This window comes from Rattus norvegicus, chromosome 4 (genome assembly GCF_021556685.1).
Source record: "Rattus norvegicus strain SHRSP/BbbUtx chromosome 4, alternate assembly SHRSP_T2T, whole genome shotgun sequence".
Classification (NCBI taxonomy): Eukaryota; Metazoa; Chordata; class Mammalia; order Rodentia; family Muridae; genus Rattus; species Rattus norvegicus.
In genome coordinates this window covers 10541162-10564158 of record NC_141537.1, presented here as the reverse complement: position 1 = coordinate 10564158, position 22997 = coordinate 10541162, and the positions used below count along the sequence as shown (strand labels likewise).

The 22997-nt window shown below is 46.2% G+C and overlaps 2 protein-coding genes across 32 annotated transcripts in view; one reads left to right on the top strand and one right to left on the bottom strand.

Moving 5' to 3' along the window:
* Galnt11 (polypeptide N-acetylgalactosaminyltransferase 11) overlaps nucleotides 1-9181 on the top strand; it is a 33487-nt gene extending 24306 nt beyond the window's left edge. For 6 of the 8 annotated variants that reach the window (XR_015685511.1, XR_015685513.1, NM_199393.2 and 3 more), the window contains 5 exon segments: nucleotides 147-299; nucleotides 5337-5555; nucleotides 6723-6827; nucleotides 8282-8419; nucleotides 8509-9181. Coding sequence is in view for 4 of the 8 variants with exons in the window: in NM_199393.2 (NP_955425.2) it covers nucleotides 147-299; nucleotides 5337-5555; nucleotides 6723-6827; nucleotides 8282-8419; nucleotides 8509-8640 (747 nt within the window). In the remaining 4 variants the exon portion in view is untranslated. 8 annotated transcript variants of the gene reach the window in all.
* A 2904-nt stretch (nucleotides 9182-12085) lies between these two features.
* Kmt2c (lysine methyltransferase 2C) overlaps nucleotides 12086-22997 on the bottom strand; it is a 214730-nt gene continuing 203818 nt past the window's right edge. For 16 of the 24 annotated variants that reach the window (XM_087659632.1, XM_087659634.1, XM_087659644.1 and 13 more), the window contains 6 exons: nucleotides 21515-21657; nucleotides 21086-21254; nucleotides 16550-16666; nucleotides 16238-16311; nucleotides 15957-16065; nucleotides 12086-14099 (listed from right to left, as the gene is read on the bottom strand). In XM_087659632.1, the coding sequence (XP_087515758.1) occupies nucleotides 14007-14099; nucleotides 15957-16065; nucleotides 16238-16311; nucleotides 16550-16666; nucleotides 21086-21254; nucleotides 21515-21657 (705 nt within the window). In that variant the 3' untranslated portion in view covers nucleotides 12086-14006. The remainder of the gene's footprint in view (nucleotides 14100-15956; nucleotides 16066-16237; nucleotides 16312-16549; nucleotides 16667-21085; nucleotides 21255-21514; nucleotides 21658-22997) is intronic. The other 8 variants (XM_087659635.1, XM_087659637.1, XM_087659646.1 and 5 more) reach the window with 1 other exon arrangement.

Here is a 22997-nt window from a genome sequence, read left to right as displayed (position 1 = left end):
ACCTAAGTTTTAGGTGCCCCACTTTCTTCTGAGTGTACTAGTAAGAGAAGCATCTGTAAGTTGCAGAGCCACCATTCATAAAGGGTCACTCATGAAGACACGCATGCGTGCTGCTTCCGGCTGACAGCCTGTCTGTTTCCGGCTAGATCTGGATGTGCGGCGGCAAGCTCTTCATCATCCCTTGCTCAAGAGTCGGGCACATTTTTCGGAAAAGGCGACCGTATGGATCTCCTGAAGGCCAGGACACCATGACACACAACTCGCTGAGACTGGCACATGTGTGGCTGGATGAGTACAAGGTGAGTGTGGTCAGCCATTGCTCTGGTGGTGCCTTCTGTGCCTCTCTTGCCTGTGTCTCCTTGGCTGACCTGCATGGGTATGCTATTTTCTCTGGGCTTCTCACCAGGGCTCACGCAGTTGTGGTTCTCATTCGTTCCTTCCTCAATGTGATGCTACAGCAGCAGAGCAGCTCCGTGTTGTGTGCTGGACCTCACTGACCACTTGGCCTTGCTTTCCTGTTTCTGCCACGCTGCAGCTCTCTCTGTAGCCTCTCTATCGTGTATGACTTCCACGTCAGTTTTGTAGCATTTTGTCACATCAGAAACACTGGACCCTTTAGGTATCACCTCTGTCCACAAGCCCTAGACTGTGGCTCATCTGTGTCCTGACTCCGCAGTCGTTGATAGAGCCCTCACACACGTGTACCCTTTTCTGTGGCTTTCACTGGGCGTCTGTGTGTAGGCCGGCCTGTGTTGTAGCTGTTCTCAGCACTCCACGACGTCCTGTTGTTTAGGGATGCTCTGTCCATCATTCGATGGGTATTTGGGTTGTTTATATGTTCGTTTGTCTGTCCGTTCGTTCGTTCGTTCATTGATTCATTGATTCATTCTCTCTTTGGTTTCTAGAGGCAGGGTTTCTCTGTGGAGTCTTGGTTGTCCTGAAACTTGCTCTGTAGACCAGGCTGGTCTCAGACTCACAGAGATGTGCCTGTTTTTGCTTCCTGAGGGCTGGGATTTACATGTCATCCTATGAAAAGGTTGCTGGGGTTATTTGTATGCAGTTGTGGCTGTCATTGGTCCGTCCTTCTGCATTCACATTCTGGGATCACAGGCATCCCTGCTAAGTTCCTGAGCTCTGGCTTTGGAGACAAAGCTGACTAAGGGAACTGTAGTCTGTGTCCTGTAAGGTAATTGTAAATGGATGCCCAGGCCCTGAAGTGCTGAGGGAGGTGGGAACAGAGGCAGGGCTCCAAGCACGCCAAGGCTCTGTCAGTCTCCTCCGTCTCCTAACCCAGAGCTTTGTGACTCTCAGCTCCGTGTGTGTATTTTTATCATTCCCTTGTCATGGACTTTGCCAAAATGGAGAGTAGAAGGCTTTTGTTATGTGGGCTTGGGCAGAGGGACCTTGAGAACTCTGCCACTGGGTTCATGATCAATGCCTAGGGCTCAGTCACATTTCCAGTGGGCACTCACTCCAGGGTCAGTTCATTGGATGGCTCCCTTTTCACTGATGCCCTTTTCCCAGGCAGTCATGTGAGGACTGCTTGCTGAGTGTAGTAGTGTGAGGTGAGTGCTGAGCTGCACTGTTTTCCCCGAGCACATGCACGCAACACTGGACAGCGTCCTCTCAAATTGACCTGAGGCTTGGAAATGTTAAAATCAACTCTCAAGTGAAAGATTAAAAAAAAAAAAAAAAAAGGTCACTTCCGGTCTCCATCTGTTCCCTGAGCTGAGGCTGTCCCACAGTACTTGGGACCCAAAACCTGCCTGCAGAGAGCTGGTCTCCCAGGAGCACTAAGATCACAGGCTCACAGGCCCACAGGAGGGGCAAGCTCCAGTCATAGCCAGCAAGACCAGCTAGCACCAGAGATAACCAGATGGTGAGAGGCAAGCGCAAGAACCTAAGAAACAGAAACCAAGACTACTTGGCATCCTCAGAGCCCAGTTCTCCCACCACAGCAAATACTAGATATCCCAACACACCTGAAAAGCAAGATTTGTTTTTTTTTTTTTTTAAAGATTTATTTATTTATTATATATAAGTACACTGTAGCTGTCTTCAGATACACCAGAAGAGGGCATCAGATCTCTTTACAGATGGTTGTGAGCCACCATGTGGTTGCTGGGAATTGAACTCATGACCTCTGGAAGAGCAGTCGGGTGCTCTTAACCGCTGAGCCATCTCTCCAGCCCAAGATTTGGGTTTAAAGTCACATCTCATGATGATGATAGAGGACTTTAAGAAGGACATAAATAAGTCCCTTAAAGAAATACAGGACAACACAGGTAGCCAAGTAGAAGCTCTTAAAGAGGAAACACAAAAATCCCTTAAAGAATTACAGGAAAACAGAACCAAACAGGTGAGGGAATTGAACAAAACCAGGATCTAAAAATGGGAATAGAAATAATAAAGAAAGCACAAAGGGAGACAACCCTGGAGATAGAAAACCTAGGGAAGAGATCAGGAGTCATAGATAAAAGCATCACCAACAGAATACAAGAGATAGAAGAATCTCGGGGGCAGAAGATACACCATAGAAAACATCGTCACAACAGTCAAAGATAATGTAAAATCAAAAAGCTCCTAACTCAAAACATACAGGAAATCCAGGACACAAAGAGAAGATCAAACCTAAGGATAATAGGTATAGAAGAGAGTGAAGATTCCCAACTTAAAAGGCCAGTAAATATCTTCAACAAAATCATAGAAGAAAACTTTCCTAACCTAAAAAAAGAGATGCCCATAAACATACAAGAAGCCTACAGAACTCCAAATAGATTAGACCAGAAAAGAAAGTCCTCCTGTCATAATAGTCAAAACACCAAATGCACAAAACGAAGAAAGAATATTAAAAGCAGTAAGGGAAAAAGTTCAAGTAACATATAAAGGCAGACCTATCAGAATTACACCAGACTTCTCAACAGTTAGAAAGATCCTGGGCAGATGACATACAGACCCTAAGAGAACACAACTGCCAGCCCAGGTTACTGTATCCAGCAAAACTCTCAATTAACATAGAGGGAGAAACCAAGATATTCTATGACAAAACCAAATTACACAATATCTTTCCACAAATCCAGCCCTGCAAAGGATAATAGATGGAAAACTCCAACACAAGGAGGGAAACTACACCCTAGAAAAAGCAAGAAAGTAATCTTTTTGCAACAAACCCAAAAGAAGATAGTCACACAAACAGAATTCCACCTCTTAACAAAAATAACAGGAAACAACAATCACTATTCCTTAGTATCTCTTATCATCAATGGACTCAATTCCTCAATAAAAAGACAGAGTAACAGACTGGATACGTAAAGAGGACCCAACATTTTGCTGCATACAGGAAACACACCTCAGTGACGTAGGCAGACCCTACCTGAGAGTAAAAGTCTGGGAAAAAAAATTTCCAACCAAATGGTCTCAAGAAACAAGCTGGAGTAGCCATTCTAATAGCAAATAAAATTGACTTTCAACCAAAAGTTATCAAAAAAGACAAGGAAGGACACTTCATACTTGTCAAAGGAAATTGAAGGAAAGGCCATCCAGAGACTGCTCCACCTAGGGATCTATCCCATACACAGTTGCCAAACCCAGTCACTATTGCCAAGAAGTACTTGCTGACAGCCTGCTATGGATGTCTCCTGAGAAGCTCTGCCAGAGCCCTAATGATACAGATGAGGATGCTGGCAGCTAACCATTGGACTGAGCATGGGGACCCCAATGGAGGAGTTAAGAGAAAGGACCAAAGGAGCTTGAAGGGATTTGCAACCATAGGAAGATCAACCAACCAGATACCACCAGAACTCCCAAGGACTAAACCACCAACCAATGAGTGCACATGGAGGGGTCCTTGGCTCAGCCACATGTTACTCAGCACCACGGGAGGTCCTGTGAAGGCTCCTTTCCCAATGTAGGAGAGTGTCAGGGTGTTGAGGTGGGAGTGGGTAGGAGGGAGTGGGAAGCAGGGGGAGCGGGGAGGTAAGGGGTATGGAAGAGGGGGAAAGGGGATAATATTTGAAATGTAAATACATAAAATATCCAAGAAAAATAAGAAAAGGAAGTATCAGTACTTGGTAGCCACACCTCCAATGCCAGCAGGGACAGATGATGTAAGGTCAGCCTCGTCTGCAGAGTGCGTTCTAGGTCAGCAGGGATACACAGTGAGACCCTGCTTTAAAAACAACAAAAACCACTAGACGCTTGTAAGTGGGCCACCATGGGGAAGTGTCTCAGTATTGAGAAGAATTGCATAGCCATAGACAGTTGCTTTTCAAATAACTAGTACATGTTTTGAAAGTCTTAGGTGTGTAAAAAGATCATTCAGAGAGGACACACAGCCAGACATGCACCTCACTGCTGTGTCTTCTCTGTCATGGCGACTAACATGGCAGAGTCGCTGAGTTGTGAGCCAGGCACACTGCCCTGTAGTGCGGTCCCAGACTGCGGAGGCTGAGGCCAGCCTGAGCTGCATAGCATGTTTTTTGCACCGTCTCAAAACTACAAATACTGTTAGCTACTCCACATTTAATACAAGAATAACTGCAATTACTTGTAATAGGAATTTAAAAATATTCCTTCTGTTTCAACTACATTTTTGCACGAGGTTGTATTTTAAACAGCGAGATGGCTCAGTGAATAAAGTGCCTTGCTGTCTAAGTCCTGAGTCCTACCTGAGGGTGGAGAGAATGGACCATGGGATTGTACCCACTGCTCAAGGCACGCATCCTTACCACCACAAAAAACAGCCTCAGCAGCAGGGTAACAGTTTCTGTATTGTATTGAAACTCATTGTTTCTGTCAATTAAAAACATTAAAACTGGGGTTGGGGATTTAGCTCAGTGGTAGAAGGCCCTGGGTTCGGTCCCCAGCTCTGGAAAAAAAAAAAACATTAAAACTAGGTTGAGTGTTTTTGTTGTTTGCTTTTGTTGGTGGTGATGTTTTTGAGAGCTAGACTGAATTGCAGCTCCCTAAGGAGCCTCGGCTAATTTTGAACTCAGAGATCTGCCTACCTTTGCCTCTCTAGTGCTGAGATTAAAGGTGTGTGTCACCATGCCTGGCTCAGTTTTAGTTAACAAGGTCAGTAACCCTAGCTAACAGTCCTGGATCAGCACATGTTAGGTTAGAGGATTAGAAGCTAGAGTTTGAGAGTCTTTCATCTGACACATGGTCTGCTGACTTAGGCGTTCTCTCGTTTGTCTCTGTGAAATGGAGTATACTGAGCTCATGTTCGTTAGTCACAGGCATGTGGACAGTCCCATTGATATTTTTTGACATTAAGAAAACTTAGAACTGTTTTCCTCACAGAATGTATTCCAGCAAATGTCTTTTTTTAAACTTAGGAGCAGTATTTTTCCTTAAGACCTGATTTGAAGACCAAAAGCTTTGGGAATATCAGCGAGCGTGTTGAATTGAGGAAGAAACTGGGCTGTCAGTCGTTCAAGTGGTATTTGGATAATGTTTACCCTGAGATGCAGGTGTCTGGTCCGAAGGCCAGACCGCAGCAGCCCGTGTTCATCAACAGAGGACCGAAGCGCCCCAGAGTCCTGCTGCGTGGAAGGGTGAGGTGGCAGTCCTGAGGGCTCACTGGGACGGGCGGAGCAGGAAGTTTGAGGTGCTGTGATGATAGAAATCTAACTGTTTTCTTTTGGGGACTTCCCTCTACTCGGGTAGAGAAGCTTAGAAATCTTAAATGTGTTTGCTGCTCAGGACCCTTACTTACCTATACTTACTGCCTTGGAGGGACTGGGACCTTTTGTAGGTTATGTCACCTTCCAAGAGCAGACGCAAGCATGGACACAGGCGGTATGAAACCTGAAAGGACCCTCACAGAGATAAACAGGACTGCAGCAGCTGCTCCTGTTGAGATTCAGCTCTGAGAACCAGCCTCAGACAGAGTGAAGGTGACAGTTAATGGGTGTACGATTTCACCCCACACCCTGGTACTCCTGAGGTTAGCAGAAGGCACACTGGACCCTTTTCAGGCACATAGGCCTTAGGGGTCTGCCCTGAAGTTACATTGTTCTAAGTAATTCCTAACACTGGCCTTTGGGGGCTGGGGAGATGGCTCAGTTGATGAAGCACTTTGCAGCTCAGTGTGGGGATCTGAGGTTTGGATCCTTAGAATCCACGTAGACACTGGGAGGCGTGGTGGCCCACTTGTAATTTCAGAGCTCTGGGTCTGGGAGATCCTGCACCTCAGTGAACAAGGGGGAAGTCTTGTGCAAGCATGCACACTCAAAAGTATGCCCACCCACATCTGTACAGACACTACACACACAGGCAGAAAACTGCTGTAATTATCCTCCTCTTTAACTTCCTCAGGGCATATCTCTCAACTTTTATATTTCAGGAGAATTGAGTCTAGTACTTTTCTCCTTGTCTATAAAGCCTTAGACAATGATCTAGTTTACTGGGTGTTCTTAAGTAAAGGCAGATATTTTGAGCCCATACAGTTGTTATCCCTTCCAGTATAGATCTTTCCAGATCAGCATATATATAGGGTTTTGTTGTGTAGCCAGGCTCTCTGCATATTCATGATCTGCCTCAGCTTCATGACTGCTTGAATGACAGGCCCAAGTCACCATGCCCGGTTTTATTTTGTCATCTTCATCTTGGGTTGTGGGTGCTTTCTTGGGACTTTGGACAGCACTTCCCTCCCACTCTGCACACTCCCCCAAGCACCAGAGTCCGCATGAGAGCCTCAAGAGCTCGGTCTTCTTTTGCAGCTCTACCACTTGCAGACCAACAAATGCCTGGTGGCCCAGGGCCGCTCCAGCCAGAAAGGAGGCCTGGTGCTGCTTAAGGCCTGTGACTACGGAGACCCAACTCAGGTGGGTTACATGTCCCAGTGCAGTCACCCAGGGGAAGGAAGCACTTTCCTGAAGTTTTAGGTTGCGAATGAACTTTCGTAGCATTGACAATGACTGCTTTGTCTTCTCTCCTTTGGTCATTGCTTCTCAGCTGTTCTGACTGTTGTGTTTTTACTATGGTGTGGGGAGTGCTGCTCCTCCTCAAACCTTAATGTCCTCCAGAGAGGAACCAGATTTTCCTGGCCAGTTTTTTGACTCTTTAGGGGACGGCACAACAGAATTTTGGCTCATTTCATCCACTTAATTTCAGTTAGTTTGTCTTTTTAGTATTAAAATGTAAGCAGATAGTTTATTTTGGGTTTGTTACTGTTCGGCTGACAGAATAACTTAATAGCGATTTAGACTGGAGGCTCTGTCAGGACTGGCCTGTGACAGCCGGTCCAGTTTAGGATTAGCATTGGGATCACAGGAATAGAAAACAACACTTAGCCTTTTGATAAATAGAATGTATACCTGGACATTTCTAGAATATATTGCTTACGAAGAACTAGTACATGCATGTACATACATGGAGGTCAGAGGACAAATCGCAGCAGTCAGTTTTGGGATCTTCTGAGGACAGGATTGGAACTGAGGTCCTTGGGCTTGGCAGCAGGCACCTTCCCCACTGAGCCATCTCACAGGTTTTAAGTGTACTTTGTTGCACCCATGGATACTGTAGCTCCTTAATAACCAAAGCATAATAAACAGCGCAGTTCTTTGGTTGAACTGGTTTCAAGTGGCCAGTGCAGGGCCTGAAGAAGACTGGATGTTCTAGCACCTGCTGGAGAGCGTCTCACCAAAAATATTTAACCCTGTTTGAGGCTGGAGCCTGAAACCAAGGTCATCTGCATTTACACCCCAGGTTAACCCTGCTTCAGGGTGAGCCAGGTGAAATCCGGCATCTACAGACCCTGCTACCTGACCTTAGGGTGTGGTGCTCTGCAGAAGGGCTGGGCTGGGGCAGTCTGTCGCATCCTTATGGCTTTACAGGTTTGTGAACTAAGACGGGAAACAGTGTACCATGATGTGACCACTTCACCTCAGGGAAGTCAGTGCCACGGCCTGGCTACCTTTGGGGTAATACTGTGTGCTGAGAAGAGCTAAGAGGAGCCGGCAGCTTTGTTTTGGGCTCTGATCATGGTTGACGTTTATTCATGTGATGTCACGATGGAGGCCACAGCAAAGAGGGCAATCGTGGTGGGAGCAAATGCCTGTTCAAGAGAGAAAGGGAGGAGGGCACTCCCCAGTGACCAGGAGACAGAAGGCCTCCCTCACCTCCCAGTTTGACTGTTTCAGATGGTTGAGGTGGTGCTGGACCAGTGTCTGCTTGTGGAGACGACATGGACCGCACCGAAGCCTCATCTGTGCAGACCTTCACTCCAGTCCCTAAAGCAGTGTGTTTTATAAAATCACATTTCTGCTTTCGTTACTAGGTCTGGATTTACAACGAAGAGCATGAATTGATCTTAAACAACCTCCTTTGCCTCGACATGTCAGAAACCCGCTCGTCAGACCCTCCTCGACTCATGAAGTGCCACGGGTCAGGAGGGTCGCAGCAGTGGACCTTTGGGGTGAGGAGTCCTGATGTGTCTGCGTTGTCCCTGCATGCTGCAAGGATGTTTGTTTTACAGAAAAGTAAGGCTTCCTCTTGCCTTTTCAGAAGAACAATCGGCTGTACCAAGTGTCGGTTGGGCAGTGCCTGAGAGTTGTGGACCAGATGGATCAGAAGGGCTACGTCGGCATGGCGATCTGTGATGGCTCCTCTTCCCAACAGTGGCGCCTAGAAGGCTAAAGGTGGGCGGGCCCTGGCTGGGGACAACTAATTCACCTGGTTTTGTCACGCCTGCCATAAGTCAAGGTGCTTTGTAAAAGATGTTGTTGACTGCAAAAGGCAAGAACCTGCTGCAGGGCAGCCATCTCAGGGTCTTCACTGGAATTGGTTAATTTCCGGGCTGCTGTTAAGGGATTCTTATTTATCCAGGGAAGACAGAAAATAACTGTAAAGAGTTGGTCTACCTAGGATAAACCCAGGAAGTAGGTGTTTCTGTTCATATTCATGTTTCTCTTGTTCTCCCTTGGAGATGGAATGGTTTCTGTCTTAACAGGAACTTGTCACAATTTCCTTTCGTAGAGGACTTCATAAGAGATTTTTTTTCTACTTTTATCATGTTTAATGTTCCAAATAGATTTTAAAAACTGGTTGAGTGCATATTACTTTTAGCTTCAGAAGATAACATGTATATTTAAGAGGCATCTAACTATTATAAATTATTTTGATGACTTACTAGGCTGTCTACATTAAATAAAGGATCTCTTTGATCATTTAACAAGGATGTTTGCCTCGTCCATCCTCTGTCTTGCTTTGGGGCTAGCCTGTGGTCTGGATTGTCTTGCTTTGGGGCTAGCCTGTGGTCTGGATGACTTGCGAGTATAGCAGGAGATACTTCAGGATTCAGCCGACGGCAAGACTTTAGCAGTTGCAGTTAAACTTCAGGAAGCCGCAGCTCCTTAGCTTGACCTGAGTGAAATTGGATAAATCAGTTTGCCTGAGAAACTCTTTTAAAACTGCTAAGTGGAAGGATCTTAGGAGAAAAATCGCCCTGTTGTAGACCCAGCAAGAGCAGTGAGTACACTGAGTATCTGTCACATTACTGAGTAAAGGGTGGGTTCCTTTAGAAGACTACACTGGATAGCATTGCACGAGCAGCTGCAGCTCCTGTAGGAGGCTCCACCTGAAAAGGAAGGTGGGCAGGCGCTACACTGGTGCAGTGTGGAGCTGCGTTTCATGTGGAGAGTGGATTTCAGCAGGGAGTGAGTGCTACCAGAGACGGACAGAAATAATCCTAAACATTTCTCTAGCTAACAACTTCCAAACACATGCTGCCAGAACTAGCAACATCAGCAGGCACAAGCGTCTACAATTAAAGTGAGGCGTCTCTGCACACCCTTTAAAGCCCGATAGGCAGCAGGCGTACTGACACCTTGATAGTACGCAGTATCGCACAGTTGACCTGGTTGGGAAACACTCCACTCAACACCAGCACACACGTTCTTCTCAGGTATGTCTGTGTCAGGTAAACTACAAACCAAGGTAGCAAAAAACAACCAAGGTAGCATAAAACCTCTAGATAGTTTGAAACCGATATACTCCCACTCATGAGTAGAAGACTAAATGAAAAAGGCGGCCGACATAGCATCAGAGTGGTGAGCAGCCCACAGATGCTGCTGAGTGGGGGCAGGGCAGAGCAGAGCCCTGGAGAGGTGGGCAGGTCCTAAAACCCACACTATTCCTTGCTGGTCAGTCAAGGGGCTCAGAGACTGTCCACGCAGAGGGCTGCTGTCCACAGCAGCCTTTATTCATTATCCAAAGTGGAAGAAAGTGGCAAGAACAGATTGGCTGGATAGGATAGCTCAACCAAACTATGGAGAGCTGCCTGGAGAATGAAGACAGACAGACAGACAGACAGACAGACAGACAGACAGACAGGAAGAGCCACATGGAACCCTGTCTTGTCACCAAGGCCCTTAGCCGGTGTCTTAGTCAGGGTTTCTATTCCTGCACAAACATCATGACCAAGAAGCAAGTTGAGGAGGAAAGGGTCTATTCAGCTTACACATTCACATTGCTGCTCATCACCAAAGGAAGTCAGGACTGGACCTCAAGCAGGGCAGGAAGCAGGAGCTGATGCAGAGGCCATGGAGGGATGTTTCTTACTGGCCTGCCTCCCCTGGCTTGCTCAGCTTGCTCTCTTACAGAACCCAGGACCACCAGCCCTGGGACGGCACTACCCACAATGGGCTGGGTCCTCCCCCCCCTTGATCACTAGTTGAGAAAATGCCTTACAGCTGGGTCTCATGGAGGCATTTCCTCAGGGGAGGCTCCTTTCACTGATAACTCCAGCTGTGTCAAGCTGACACACAGAACCAGCCAGTACAGCATCTGTTGATGTCCTCAGTATGCAGCAAAAACTTTTAGTCTGTCAGAGAGGGGGAGGTCCATCCCAGGAAAGCACAGGTTAGAGACACATTTAAAGGAACAGTGGCCAGCACTCACTCAGTATAAGGAACTTAGAGTGAACCAAAGTAAAACAAACTAACGATGTTTTCAGTAGAGACAGATGCTGGGCCCATTGTGCCCTAGTACCTTTGCACCCAGTACAAGGTACCAAGTGGAGCTGATGCTGTGGACCAGCCTGGGCCAGCATGGAGCTGCAGTCTTAGTCTGCTCCTGTTTTCACACTTAGGAGTCACTGTGGGGGTCAAAGCTGGAACTCGGGTGGGCTATGGAGGACACCAATGCTGCCCAGTGGACAGATGCTGGCACTGTACAGTCTTCTGCAGTCTCCTGGACACATCCTCTCCCATGCCCTCACTACCCCTGGGACAGTGTTTAAGTGATTAGTGTAATGGGGAAGACTTCCTTTCCCTTTCTGGCCTTGATAGGCAGTGAGGAGCCAGCATTGCTGTGCTAAAACAAAGGCATTTTCTTCCCTCAGCATCTGACGGTGAACGTGTGTTTGGAGGCAGAAAGGACATATAGCATCAGGCAGCCCTGAAACCCACCAGATTAAGGGGCTTCTGGGGATCCTTCTGTGTAGCTGTTGGCTGTCCTGGAACTTACTCTGTAAATCAGGGCTGGCCTTGAACTGAGAGCTCCACCTGCCTCTACCTCCCAAGTGCTGGGATTAAAGGAACTTTGATTCTTAAGAGCTTCCTCCTTCACTCCTGAGAGATGGTCTTGTTTACGTTTATGTAGCCCAGGATAGCCTCACACTCACACTAGCTTCACAGGATTCGAGCTGTGTGCACAATGCCTGCCTCTTAGCAGTTGTGTTCTTCAGTCTGACAGACCTCTACCACAGAGGAGAACTGGAAGCGGCTCGAGGGAGGGAAATGAAACAAAGCCGAAAGCGGTCTAGGTGGCGCAGCCGCACAGCCGTTGTCCTGGCTCCTCGCAGACAGATGAAGGGGAGGCGGCCACTTATGCTTGGGCAGCACAGGGAGACGTCACCTCAGACACACCAGTAAACAGACACAAGCAAATGCGCAAGAATGACCTTCGTTCTGCTGTGTTGCATCCCTAGCACAAGTTCTCCTCCATATTTGACTGAGGGAAGGGAGCCCACAGCCAGGGAGCACGGCTGGATCTACATCCAAACTCTAGCAATTCTGACGGACCAGGCAGGGCCAAACCCCGGGCATGACCACAGCGCACAGAGAGCACAGCGCACGTTCCATAGATGTAAAATATTTTATTTGTAAATGGTGATCTTCTAAATCTGTGTCCACAAATTCCAAAACCCATAACACTCTGTATACTTCAAAAAATTCAATTTTTGCCAACATTAGATACTATTTTACAGAACAGAAAACAACAAAACTCGGCAGGACAAATACTGGTAGGATGTCAGAGTATTGTACAAGAGAAGAAAAATATTCAAGAAACAAATTTCATACAGCTATTTATCAAGAGAAAAATATATACAATTGATTTATTCTGTAAGATAAAAATACATCATGCCATATACATTACAAGCTGAGAGCTGAGCCACTGATGTGTACCCGAAGCTCACAGTCCACTCGAATTGTGCACACAAACTCCATTTTATACTTAGCCTGTGAAGTGTCAGTACCAGAATTTTAAGTACAAAATAAAAAGCTAACCTGGTTCAAATGCTGATTAAGTTTCTACAAGCAAACACAAAACAGTGTGTTTTTTATTAAAGAAATGTAAACAAACAAGTTCATACAAACACATTTTAAAATTACATCTTCGAAAAACCCTATTGCCAGAGTCCTGCAGCTGGAGCGTAATCACATCTCACTCTCTCCATCTCTCTTTTTTTTATTTTTCAAATTTTTATGTTAAATAGAAGGCTAAGGAGTTGGTTAGGTCCCTGCTACATGACTCTATGTTTACATGATTCTGTGAGGTTGGAAACAAATTTCTAATCAAAACTACTTTTGCTGAAGAAAAAATTCAGCCTCCATTTGGGTTTGTGTTTAAGCCGTTATTCACAGTTATCACAAATTTGTAAGCACAAAAAACCTGACTGAAGAAGTAGGGATGCAACAATATAAATGGAGCATTAGTCTGATCATCAACAGCTATAAACAATATAGTATGAAACAATATAGTATGAAACGTTAGTCTGAATGGCCAGCAGCCATAAAAGCTGGAGCTGTAGCACACGCCCTGCTGTCAGAAGTTAGTTAGGTGTAGAAAACAAGCACTAAGAGACAGTGTCCAAAAAGCCCAGGCGTACTGGGGCACAATTTTGGTTATTACATAATTATAATGGCATATTTAAGAACACAAAATTATATTGTAACATCCCTACCACGGTTATAAGCACCCGAGCTGCTGCAGCGCCTGGTAGCATTTGGTCAATAACTATTTTTATACTGTTTTTCTCAAAATATTTACATATTTGTACAAAGTAACAGGGTTTGTTAGTTCTGCAGGTAACAGCAGCAGCTTGGCTTTCTTCTAACTTTTATTTAAAAATAGCTTCATTCACTTATTCAATAATAAATACAAAAAGTTTCTCTTATTTTACAGAAATCAAAAACTACAATAAACTGACTCATGGAATCAAGTATTCAAATGTATTTAGTGCAAGTTATTATCCCTTAGCTCTATCCCTAAGGAAGTCTTCTCAGTACATTCCTTGATCAGTGGTGTCCACTTTTAGTTAAACTGAGGGCCTGCCCCTGTCAGTAAGGCGTGGCCAGCACTCTGGACAGCCCCCTTCGCTGGTGATTTCAGTCTTACATTCATAGGAAGGCCCCCACCCTGGGGCAGGGCAGCCACCGGCTCTTTGCCCCAGTATAAGTTTCTCCTTAGTGAGACTAACAAAACAAAACAAAACAAAACCCACCCACAAGGAAACAAAAGGAAGGAAAGAAAAAGGGAAAGGGAAAAAAGAAAAAAAAGTGCTGGACCATTCTGTGAGTCTGCTGACCCCAGCGCACAGTGGGGCAGCCTCGCCGGCTCCTCTGCGCTTCCTTCAGACAAGGGCTGGGGAAGCAGAGCTCCAGAAGCTGTTTTTCAAAAAGTCAGAAAACAAAAATATCTTTCTGTCTGCAAAATCCAATGAAGTGTTGAGTCGCCTCTTCCTAGGGACGAGCCACCCGGTGAGATAGCAAGGAATGCATTCAGTTCATCCACTTCCGGCAGTTCACCGCTCCACAGTGACATGGGATCTTGTGCTGGTCATCTTCAAAGTCAAACTTGTAGTCATAGCAGAGCTGCCATGGCAAAGACACGCTGTGAGGCAGGGAAGTGCCCGCTCCACCTCTAGCAGTTCAGACCCAGTAAGCTAACCCATACAAGCCAAAGCAAGATGGGCTTTGTTTGGTCCCATGGAACCTTGGGGAGGTGGGGTATCCCCAGAGGAAGTGGAACTAGAGATACAGACTTTAACAGGAAGTAGTTTTGTGGGAAGGAGACCTGGATGTGCTGAGTTTCTGACTTCTCAGTGTTCTCTCCACCACTTTGGGTGAGATGAGGACCAATACTCCCTTCAAACCATAGATGGCTCCCTGGTTTGGACAGAGGTGAACTGGACCCTGCCAACATCATGGCTCTCCCCTTCTCTTTCTTTTCCTCACCAGACAGAAGCCTCTGAAGAAGCTGCCTCTACTCAAAGGTGCTATAGCTAACTAGAATTTGTCACCATGGAGAGGTGTAACACCGCAAATGTACCATAAAATGACTGGGGCTGTGTCCAAATCCCCATCATTGCTTTTATGACCAACCTCTGTACCTGGCCTAAGACCTTTGTGACTGTAACAGTTTACCACATTAATGTTTACCTCCACCAATCCCAAACCTATCTTTAGTCAGCATCTAAAACCTACTGACATCTCATGCCTCGCCAATAAGTGCACAGACCAAGAACATTCTTGGGTCCTGTGATGGCAAAAGTCACCCCATCCTTTCCACAGTGGAGCACGATGGATCCAGCTCAGGGCATTCTGAATCTGCGCCTCAACTGTGGCCACTCATCCTTGGCTCGGGGTAAGCTCGTGTTTCCCTTAGAGAAAAAGCTGTTTTGGATCAACATTCAAAGGCTGTAGAATTCTTTCTCAAATTCCAGCCAACCAATCAGCTTGACTCCCACCACGTAAGTGTTACAGCTAGAGCCCATGAAGCCAAGGGAGGGGAACAGTAAGTCTCTTGGGTCTTTCCTAACTCAAACATCAGCCACGACCTGGAAGACTGCACAGGAAGGAACAGATGGTGCCTGTTGTGGAGCAGCCGCACTGGGAAAGGAAGGCAGTGCCTTCTGCCAGGTTTTGCTGAGTAATGGTGGCAACACCAGAGGATGTGTACAAGATGCCACACACAGGACAGTTACTAGGCTGCTCTGCAGGGGCTGTCCCGGAGCAGTGATCCTTAACCCAGTCACAGAAGTATGTCCCTAATTTTAAAGGCAAGTGCTACAGAGAGCAAGTAAATAGATGTGACCTCACACTCTGCCTACAGGAGACTGGGGCTTCATCACAGTGAACACACCCAGGCCTCCTGACACCACAGTCCTCCCAAGAGCTTTGCACTGGACACTAACTGCAGAGCACTAAATCCAAGGTGCTGATGCCATGCAGGAAAGGCGGAGCGGGGACATGTAAATAGGACAATGAAGGAATATAATCACAGGGAGAGCTAGACCAGCGTCCTCTCATCCTACACGGAACAGTTTAAAGAGAAAAACACGCACATAATATACATGATGTGAAATTTTCTAAGTGTGCACGTGAGCAGGCAGGAACATATGGCTTCCAAAACTTCTGCCTATAGTCCTTGCATTAATATATCACATCCCTGTGATTGCCAGAGAACAGTGGCAGGCACCATCTTGAAAGGGGCTCGTCAGACTGTCCAGACTAAGGGACAAAGAAAGGAGGATCCTAAGCCACGTGGTTCTTTACACTGGGTTTCACAGTTTCATGGACTACCACAAGGAAGAAGCTGGCATCTGAATACTTGAAACATTAACCAATGGCAAAGCGGAGGATAAGTCTCTAAGAGTGATGTGACGGAAGCTGCAGGGCCAGGGACTGTTACACCCTTGTCCAACAGCAGCGAGCCCTTCCACCACTTACCTCTTCTCCTTTCTGGATCCTCCTGTTGGAGCTGATGATAATCTTGTGTCCTCTCTCAAAGGTCACAACTTCAGCCACACAGTTAGGGGCACAGGAGTGGTTGATGTACCTGCAAGACACAGCAGAAAACTCTGTCAACACAGTGAAGCGCCTCCCCACAGTGGAGACTAAGACGCTTTCTATGGATGTTAACAAAGCAAGAACAAAGCCCCACTGCCCAGCCACAGTGAGAACACTCCTGCGCTGGCAAAGCCCTGTGCGCCATGGTCCTCCTGCCTCACCTTGCAGGCCCTCCTGTGAGTGTGGCATCAATCACGTGGTCATTGTCCATGCGGAACATGTACACACCTCGGTTCTAAAGAGAAGGCAGTAGTCGTCAGTGTGATCTGAACCTCCCTCCTCTCACACTCAGGCTGTGCTGGAAGCCCTGCTCACACTCCTGCAGACCCCACCAGACACAGCCGATGCATTCGTGACGTGTCAGAGTGACCATCACATAAGGCATCTGTAAACTAGGGGCAGGAGTCTGTAGTTACATATGGGCCAGGAACACCCACTGCAGACAGATGACAGTTACGGAAGACTCTGAGTACCTGAGACTCATAAAGCTTCTCTTTCCGGTTTGCAACTTCATTTCGAATAATCGTTCCAATGTACTCGATGACCATGGTGTGTTTTTCAATGTCTCTAGCAGCATACAGGCCCAGTCCCTAAGGGGAAAGAGAAAGAAAACATTTCAATATACTTGACATACCTTTATCCTCTTCATCAAAATGCACTGCCCTTGGAGTCTTATGAAAAGCCATATTTAAAGTTTAGTTAAAAAAATCTAAGAGCACCAACTTTAGCACCATTATATTGTTCCTGTGTCCTTTTCTACACTGTCCTCAGGCCTGCTGGATTGCGATGACAGTGTGAGAGGGTTGACTGTGAATGACTGCCCTCCCAGGAAGGTAACTTGGAATGCCCTTCTCTCCTCTCTGCCCCACCTTTCACTCTGGAAAGACCACAGGAAGTACCTCACCTCATGAGGCTTCTCAACAGCAGTTAGCCCCGCCACCAGTACAGCAAGCCAAGCAAACAGTAGTTGACAAGCTGCCAACTCACAACATCCTACACAGCAACACCAAACAGATGCTACACATGCTGCTGTGGTCCGGCTGGCTGCACTGTCCACTACGCTTGCTGAATTACTACCATCGAGCAGGTATGTTAGTGCCTTCTGTATGAGGTCAGCCCCAAGGAAGCCCATACAGTAAACATTCAATACCACAAGAAGAAGGACTATAAGGAGTTATGCTACTACAAAGTTGTGTTTCAGATTCGAATGAGGCTCCTAGAAATAACAGAATACAGTGAATAGAAAACATTACTTTGTTCTAGTGTCAGGAAAGGTGGAAACAATCCAGTTTTTGGAGTTTTTCCCAATAAAAAAAATTCTGAGGTGAGTAGAGAAATGTAAAGGCCCATAGCCCAATGCCGACCACTAGTGAGCTGTTGGGGATCGATTCCAGGGCTTCCATATGCTGAGTAAAACTCCCAGCTCTTTTTAAATGTTTTGGAGTAAGAGCTCACTGAACTTGTGATCCTTCTGCCTCAGCCTCCCGAAAGGCTGGGATGACAAGAAACCTGCGCTGGCTGACAGACTGAAGCGTTATTAGGCAGCTGGCACTGTCTACACCGGTGCCTGGTAAGGCTTGTACTACCTTAGAGGTGCAGTGAACAAAGCTGAGGGGAAATAGCACACTTAAAAGGTAAACAAACACAACGTTCACGGATAACTGCATTTCACACCCTAGTTTAGGTTTGTGCTTTAATTCTGACCAGGGGAGAAACTATGGAGAAAAAGAGGACTACAATCAAGTCCTCATGGAGTCTGCCAGAGGCTCTTCACGGGAGCACATTGTAAGGAGCTGTTGGCAAGTCAACGACGCCAGCCATGTCACTGACTTCAGTTTGCGTGGTTCCAGGTGTGGCTCTGAAGTGAACAAACCAGAACTTGTGTGAAGTGAGTGTGAGTGCAACATCAGTATCATCTGGGTCAGCATAAGTGAGTGTAAGTTCACATCAGTGTCCTCTGGGTCATAAGCAAGCACTCCAAACTGAGAACCTACGGTGTGGTAATAGCAGTGGCTGCAAGATTAAGGTTAGCAAAGTATATTGTATGCTAAATAGCATTACAATTATTGGCTATACAAGGAAAGAAGGTAAAAAAATTAAAGTCTTTTTATAGATAAAATACCAGAAGAGTACAACCTAAGTGTGCATACAGAAATGATATAAACTTGTATGCGTGTCTATAAAAACAAACAAACAGACAGACAAACAAACAAGCCAAAAAAAGCTTTGCAAGAAAAAAGATACTGGAGTTCTGGTGGGCATGTTTCATACTGGAAAACGCCTAACCCTGCAAGCTAGCACAAACCGAAAAGCGGACAAAGGTCATAAAACATTTAATTCTCAGAAAGGCCAGTCCAAAGGCCAGGCATGAGAAGACACCAGACGTCAGAAGCTGAGGTGTCAGAGGCTGGAGAGATGGTCTGTGGTTAAAATGCTTCTTTCTGCTCAAGGGGAACTGAATCCAGTCAGTTCCCAGCATCCACATAGCAGCTTACAACAACAGCCTTTAACTCCAGCTCCAGGGACCCAGTGCCCTCTTTTGGGCTCTGGACGTGCATTCTCACAGCAAGCGTACTCACATGAGGGCACAAATAACAACGAGAATATATTCTTTTAGAGAGTGTATACCTGCTAAGCTGACAAAATGTAAAAAGGTGAGAACACTTACTACACAAGAGAAAACCAGAATAGAGTCACAGACTGCATGAGGAAACCAGGGCCATTTGGGAAAATACGTTATTAAAAGAAAAAGTAAATATAGTTTTAGATAGAAGCTTTACTTTCTGGATTGTACTCCAGAAAACTGAAACTATCAGTACACAAGAATATTTATATGCGAGACTGACGGCACAGTGTTTGTGGTGAGAGAGACACAGTGACTGTGCAATGGTGCAATCAACTGAGAATGTGCAGGGAAACCCAGTTAACATAGAGAGCTCTGTGTCAGTGGACAAAAGAGAGTGCAGATACTTGTAAATGTGTAAATGTGTCCATTCGTGTGTTCCTAACATATAAGCACTAAGCACTACCACTACCACAGCCACTGCAGAAGTGAGCAGAGACAGGAATGGTGAGAAAGGACAGGACAGAAAGCCGGAACTCTCAACGATGGCTCCGGAGTATGAGTGAAGATGGTGCTTGCTGTGAAAGTCCCACAGCCTGGGGGCAGTCACCGACTCAGCAAGGAGAGCGCTCTCCTGGACCTGCTGCCTTCCGACCCATGCATGTTGTGTGCATGTATGTGCATGTGTGCATTGTGTGCATGAATGTGCAGTAACAAGGAAATTAAAAGTGACTGAGGTATAAGTTGAAGACACAGTCAAGAGTGGGAACAAGCACAGAACGAGCAATGTCTAACATCCAAAATGCAAGTGAGGAGAGAAGCAACTGGAAGCAGCAGAGACAGGGCATTAACATGTCCACAGAATCTGACAGAGGGTCACAACCGAGAAAAATGGCTGTGAAACAAAATGGTCAAGAGTGAAGAGCTCACAGCTGGTTGTTAAAATGTCTAAGAAAGATCAGCAGGTAAAAAGTAGAAGGCATTTCAGAAGAGCAAAACAAGGAAACCAAAATCAGAAGTAGGATAGGAAGCAAGGCGGCGGCAGCTCCCATCAGGTCAAGGTACTGGCTGAACCCCTCCAGAGCTGGGTCTGTCAGTCTCAGAACTCACTGCTGAGACTTACACATGTAGTCAGTTGTTTAAAAAAAAAATCCTGCTCCCGGGAATGTCGTCTCTGAGACTATTTATAAATAAATGCCTTGTCCACAAGCCTTGGCTCATTGCACACCTAGCTGTTGTAACTTACTTAACCGATTCAAACTAGTCTATGTCTACAGTTACCTCTCCTTCAGTCCCAATCCGCTTCTTCCTCGGTGTTTCCCCCCAGGGTCTCACTCAAATCTCTCCATGCATCTCCTTTTATTCGATCACTGTTTGCCAGAATCCACTCCCTTCCTGCCATCCCACCAACTATTTCCTGCCTCAGCTCATTGGCCATCAGCTTGTTTATTGACAGCTGATGCTTAGCCTAAAGGTCACAGTGCTCCAGACTAAAAGGATTCAGCAAGAGAGAAGGTGGTAAAGACAGCCTTATGCTAGGCACATTTGCAAAGTGTCTAAGAACAAGAAGATTCTTAAAACTAGTGCTTGCAATAAACTTGAAAGAGCTCTCTACTGAACATAGAAACTGGTTTCCAGGAAGAGGCTGGAACTCGGAGAACGATGAGGAGAAGTAACAGCATTTTGTGGCGGGGTGGATCTGGGAATGCTGAGATCGGCTTAGGCACAGATAGGCACACAGTTTGGGGACTGCAGAATTTGACAAAGTAGGAGCTTTGCAGTTCCACTCTGTGTTACACATCAACAATGAGACCACAACCGAAGACTACGGATTCAATGTTAAGATACTCTGTCAGTGGGCAGCCCTACTCCTGGTACTGTCTACAAGGAATGTGCAATGTTTCACAAAAAGCCAGTGCTACAAAGATATAGCTTCCAAATCCGCAATGTCACATGAATCCATCCAGTGTCGCTGAAGACACAGCACCCTGATCTGACCTGCCTGACTCCGCCTTCCAGTGCTGGCCTCCATTTACTTTTCCCGTGTGCTGGTGAGCATTCTCCTGAGCTGTTCAAAACTCAGTGCATGCAGAATCCAGTGCAACCTGTTTCTCCACAGCCTCGAACAAGATATAAAGATGTGGATTCACAAGGCCTACTTTCTACTTGACGTCCAGCACCAAGTTCTACGGCTACAAGCCCGAGTCCTCATGTTAAAAGCCGACAAGGTGGAACACAGCTCTCACAGCGTGAGTCTAGGGTTGGGATTAGCTCAGTGGTAAAGCACTTGCTAAGACATACAAGATGCTAAGTTCAAATCACAGTTCCACAAAAACAAACACACACACACAAACAAGCAAGCAGATTCTATCTCTACCCGCAATGTGCGGCAGCTCTTCCTCCTGGGCATCCGCTGCTTGAGACCTAACTCTGCTTCATTCCTTACCTGGATCCGAGACCGGGCCAGATACACATTAGATTTCCATTCAGTCTTCATTCTGCGGTACTGTGATGACTTGGAGTGGACAAACTGCTTACTGTACGGTGCGTTCAGCTCTCCAGTGACTGTGCTCTGAAACGACTTTGAAGTGCTGGTGCTATTCAAGGTGTGAGGCCTACAGAGGACGATGTACCAACAGGACAATAAAAGGACAACTGAAGACACCTCTGAATAATGTGAACGCTACGCCAATTAAAAGTCTTACTGACAGACACAGAAAGCTGCCTAGCAGAGACACAGAGCATCTTCTGAGGTTGTCAGGCACATACACAGCCAGAGACAGCAGGGTTTGTAAGCAGCAGACAAATCAAGCACAAACCCCACTACGGTGCCTGGAAGCCCTGGACTGTACTATGTGAAGATGAAGTAAGATACCTTAACACAAACCTCTTCACATGGGCGCTCATTTTAGGTTCCGCACGGGCACAGCCTGTGGGGTTAACGGCAAGAGGAAGTTCCATGAGAGGATTGCGGCCATACCGGAAGGTGTAGTTTTCACATGCCTCAACCCCAGGTAGCTATAAAAGAAGAAAAATACACAAAAGGGTAACTGATCTGGCCAAGGATATAATCTTCAGCCAGGCCCAGGGTGAAAACACTTTAGATAGGGTTTGTATGTTTTTCCCTTAGTCAATGACCTATTTAATAATGAGGCTACAATCCTATCTATTTGAATGATGTACAAATCCAATCTCAAACAAGACTTGGTAAGCCACGTTTTCTTGAGAAGACTAACTACCGGACCATCAGCCAAAGCCCTCCTGCATCAGGCCAACTGATGTTTCAGTTTACAGACAGGAAGCAATGGTCACAGTGAACATTCTGACATGTCTGTCTGGATGTTTAGAACGCAGAGCAGGGGAGGACATGTTTGGTTTAGTTTCTCTTCTCACTTCTGTCCAATGTGATCATGACACAAGGCTGTCACTCACTGTTCTAGCAGTTTTGGTGGTAAATTCAGGTCTACTTGGAAGTAATTAATATGTTCAAAGTTTCCTTTATATTTATTTTAAATTTCCACTTATCCCTGTATATGTCTATGCAGAGAAAGGATGAGTGCCGAGTGCCATGGTGAGCCTGGAGGTCGGGATGAGCTGCGGTTGGCTCTTTACCTCTACCATCCTGGACCGAGGCTGTCAGGCTGTGGCCATGCCTTTGCACGCTGAGCCGCCTCACCAGCTTGGTCTTTTCTACAATGTTGTTTTTTTTTTTTTCTTATTTTCCTTTTTCTTTTTTTGTAGTTTGGAGAATCCCACCTAGCCCTCAAGCTTTTGAGGCCAGCACTGCACCACTGAACTAGAGTCTTTTTTTTTTTTTTTTTCTTTTCTTTTTTTCGGAGCTGGGGACCGAACCCAGGGCCTTGTGCTCGCTAGGCAAGCGCTCTACCACTGAGCTAAATCCCCAACCCCTGACCTAGAGTCTTAACACTCTTCTTTCTTTTTTAAAATTCTGAGACAGGGTCTCAGTAGGTTGCCCAGAGTGATCTTCAACTTACACATCCACTTCAGCATCCTAAGTGTCTCAGACGTCAGGCCCTCATCTCCAGGCCTGGCTCTAGAACACAGTTCTAGTGACATACACCTCCTGTCGTTACACTTGACAAACACATTGACACCTCCATTCAGAGAAGACACCAGTCAGTGCTGCTGCGTTCTACTGCTCTTTGGGACCACCCACCCCCAGGACAAGGGCAAGAGAATGTTAAGAAAAGTTAAGGAAAGGGGGGCAAAATCTGCAACAGGACTTCTGCTGGCCAAAGGTCTCCTGACCCGCATGGATCAACAGGACAGATGACAGGAGCTGCTCTGAGAAACTTGATACTGAGCTCACCAACTGACCACCCACACTCCAGTTCTGT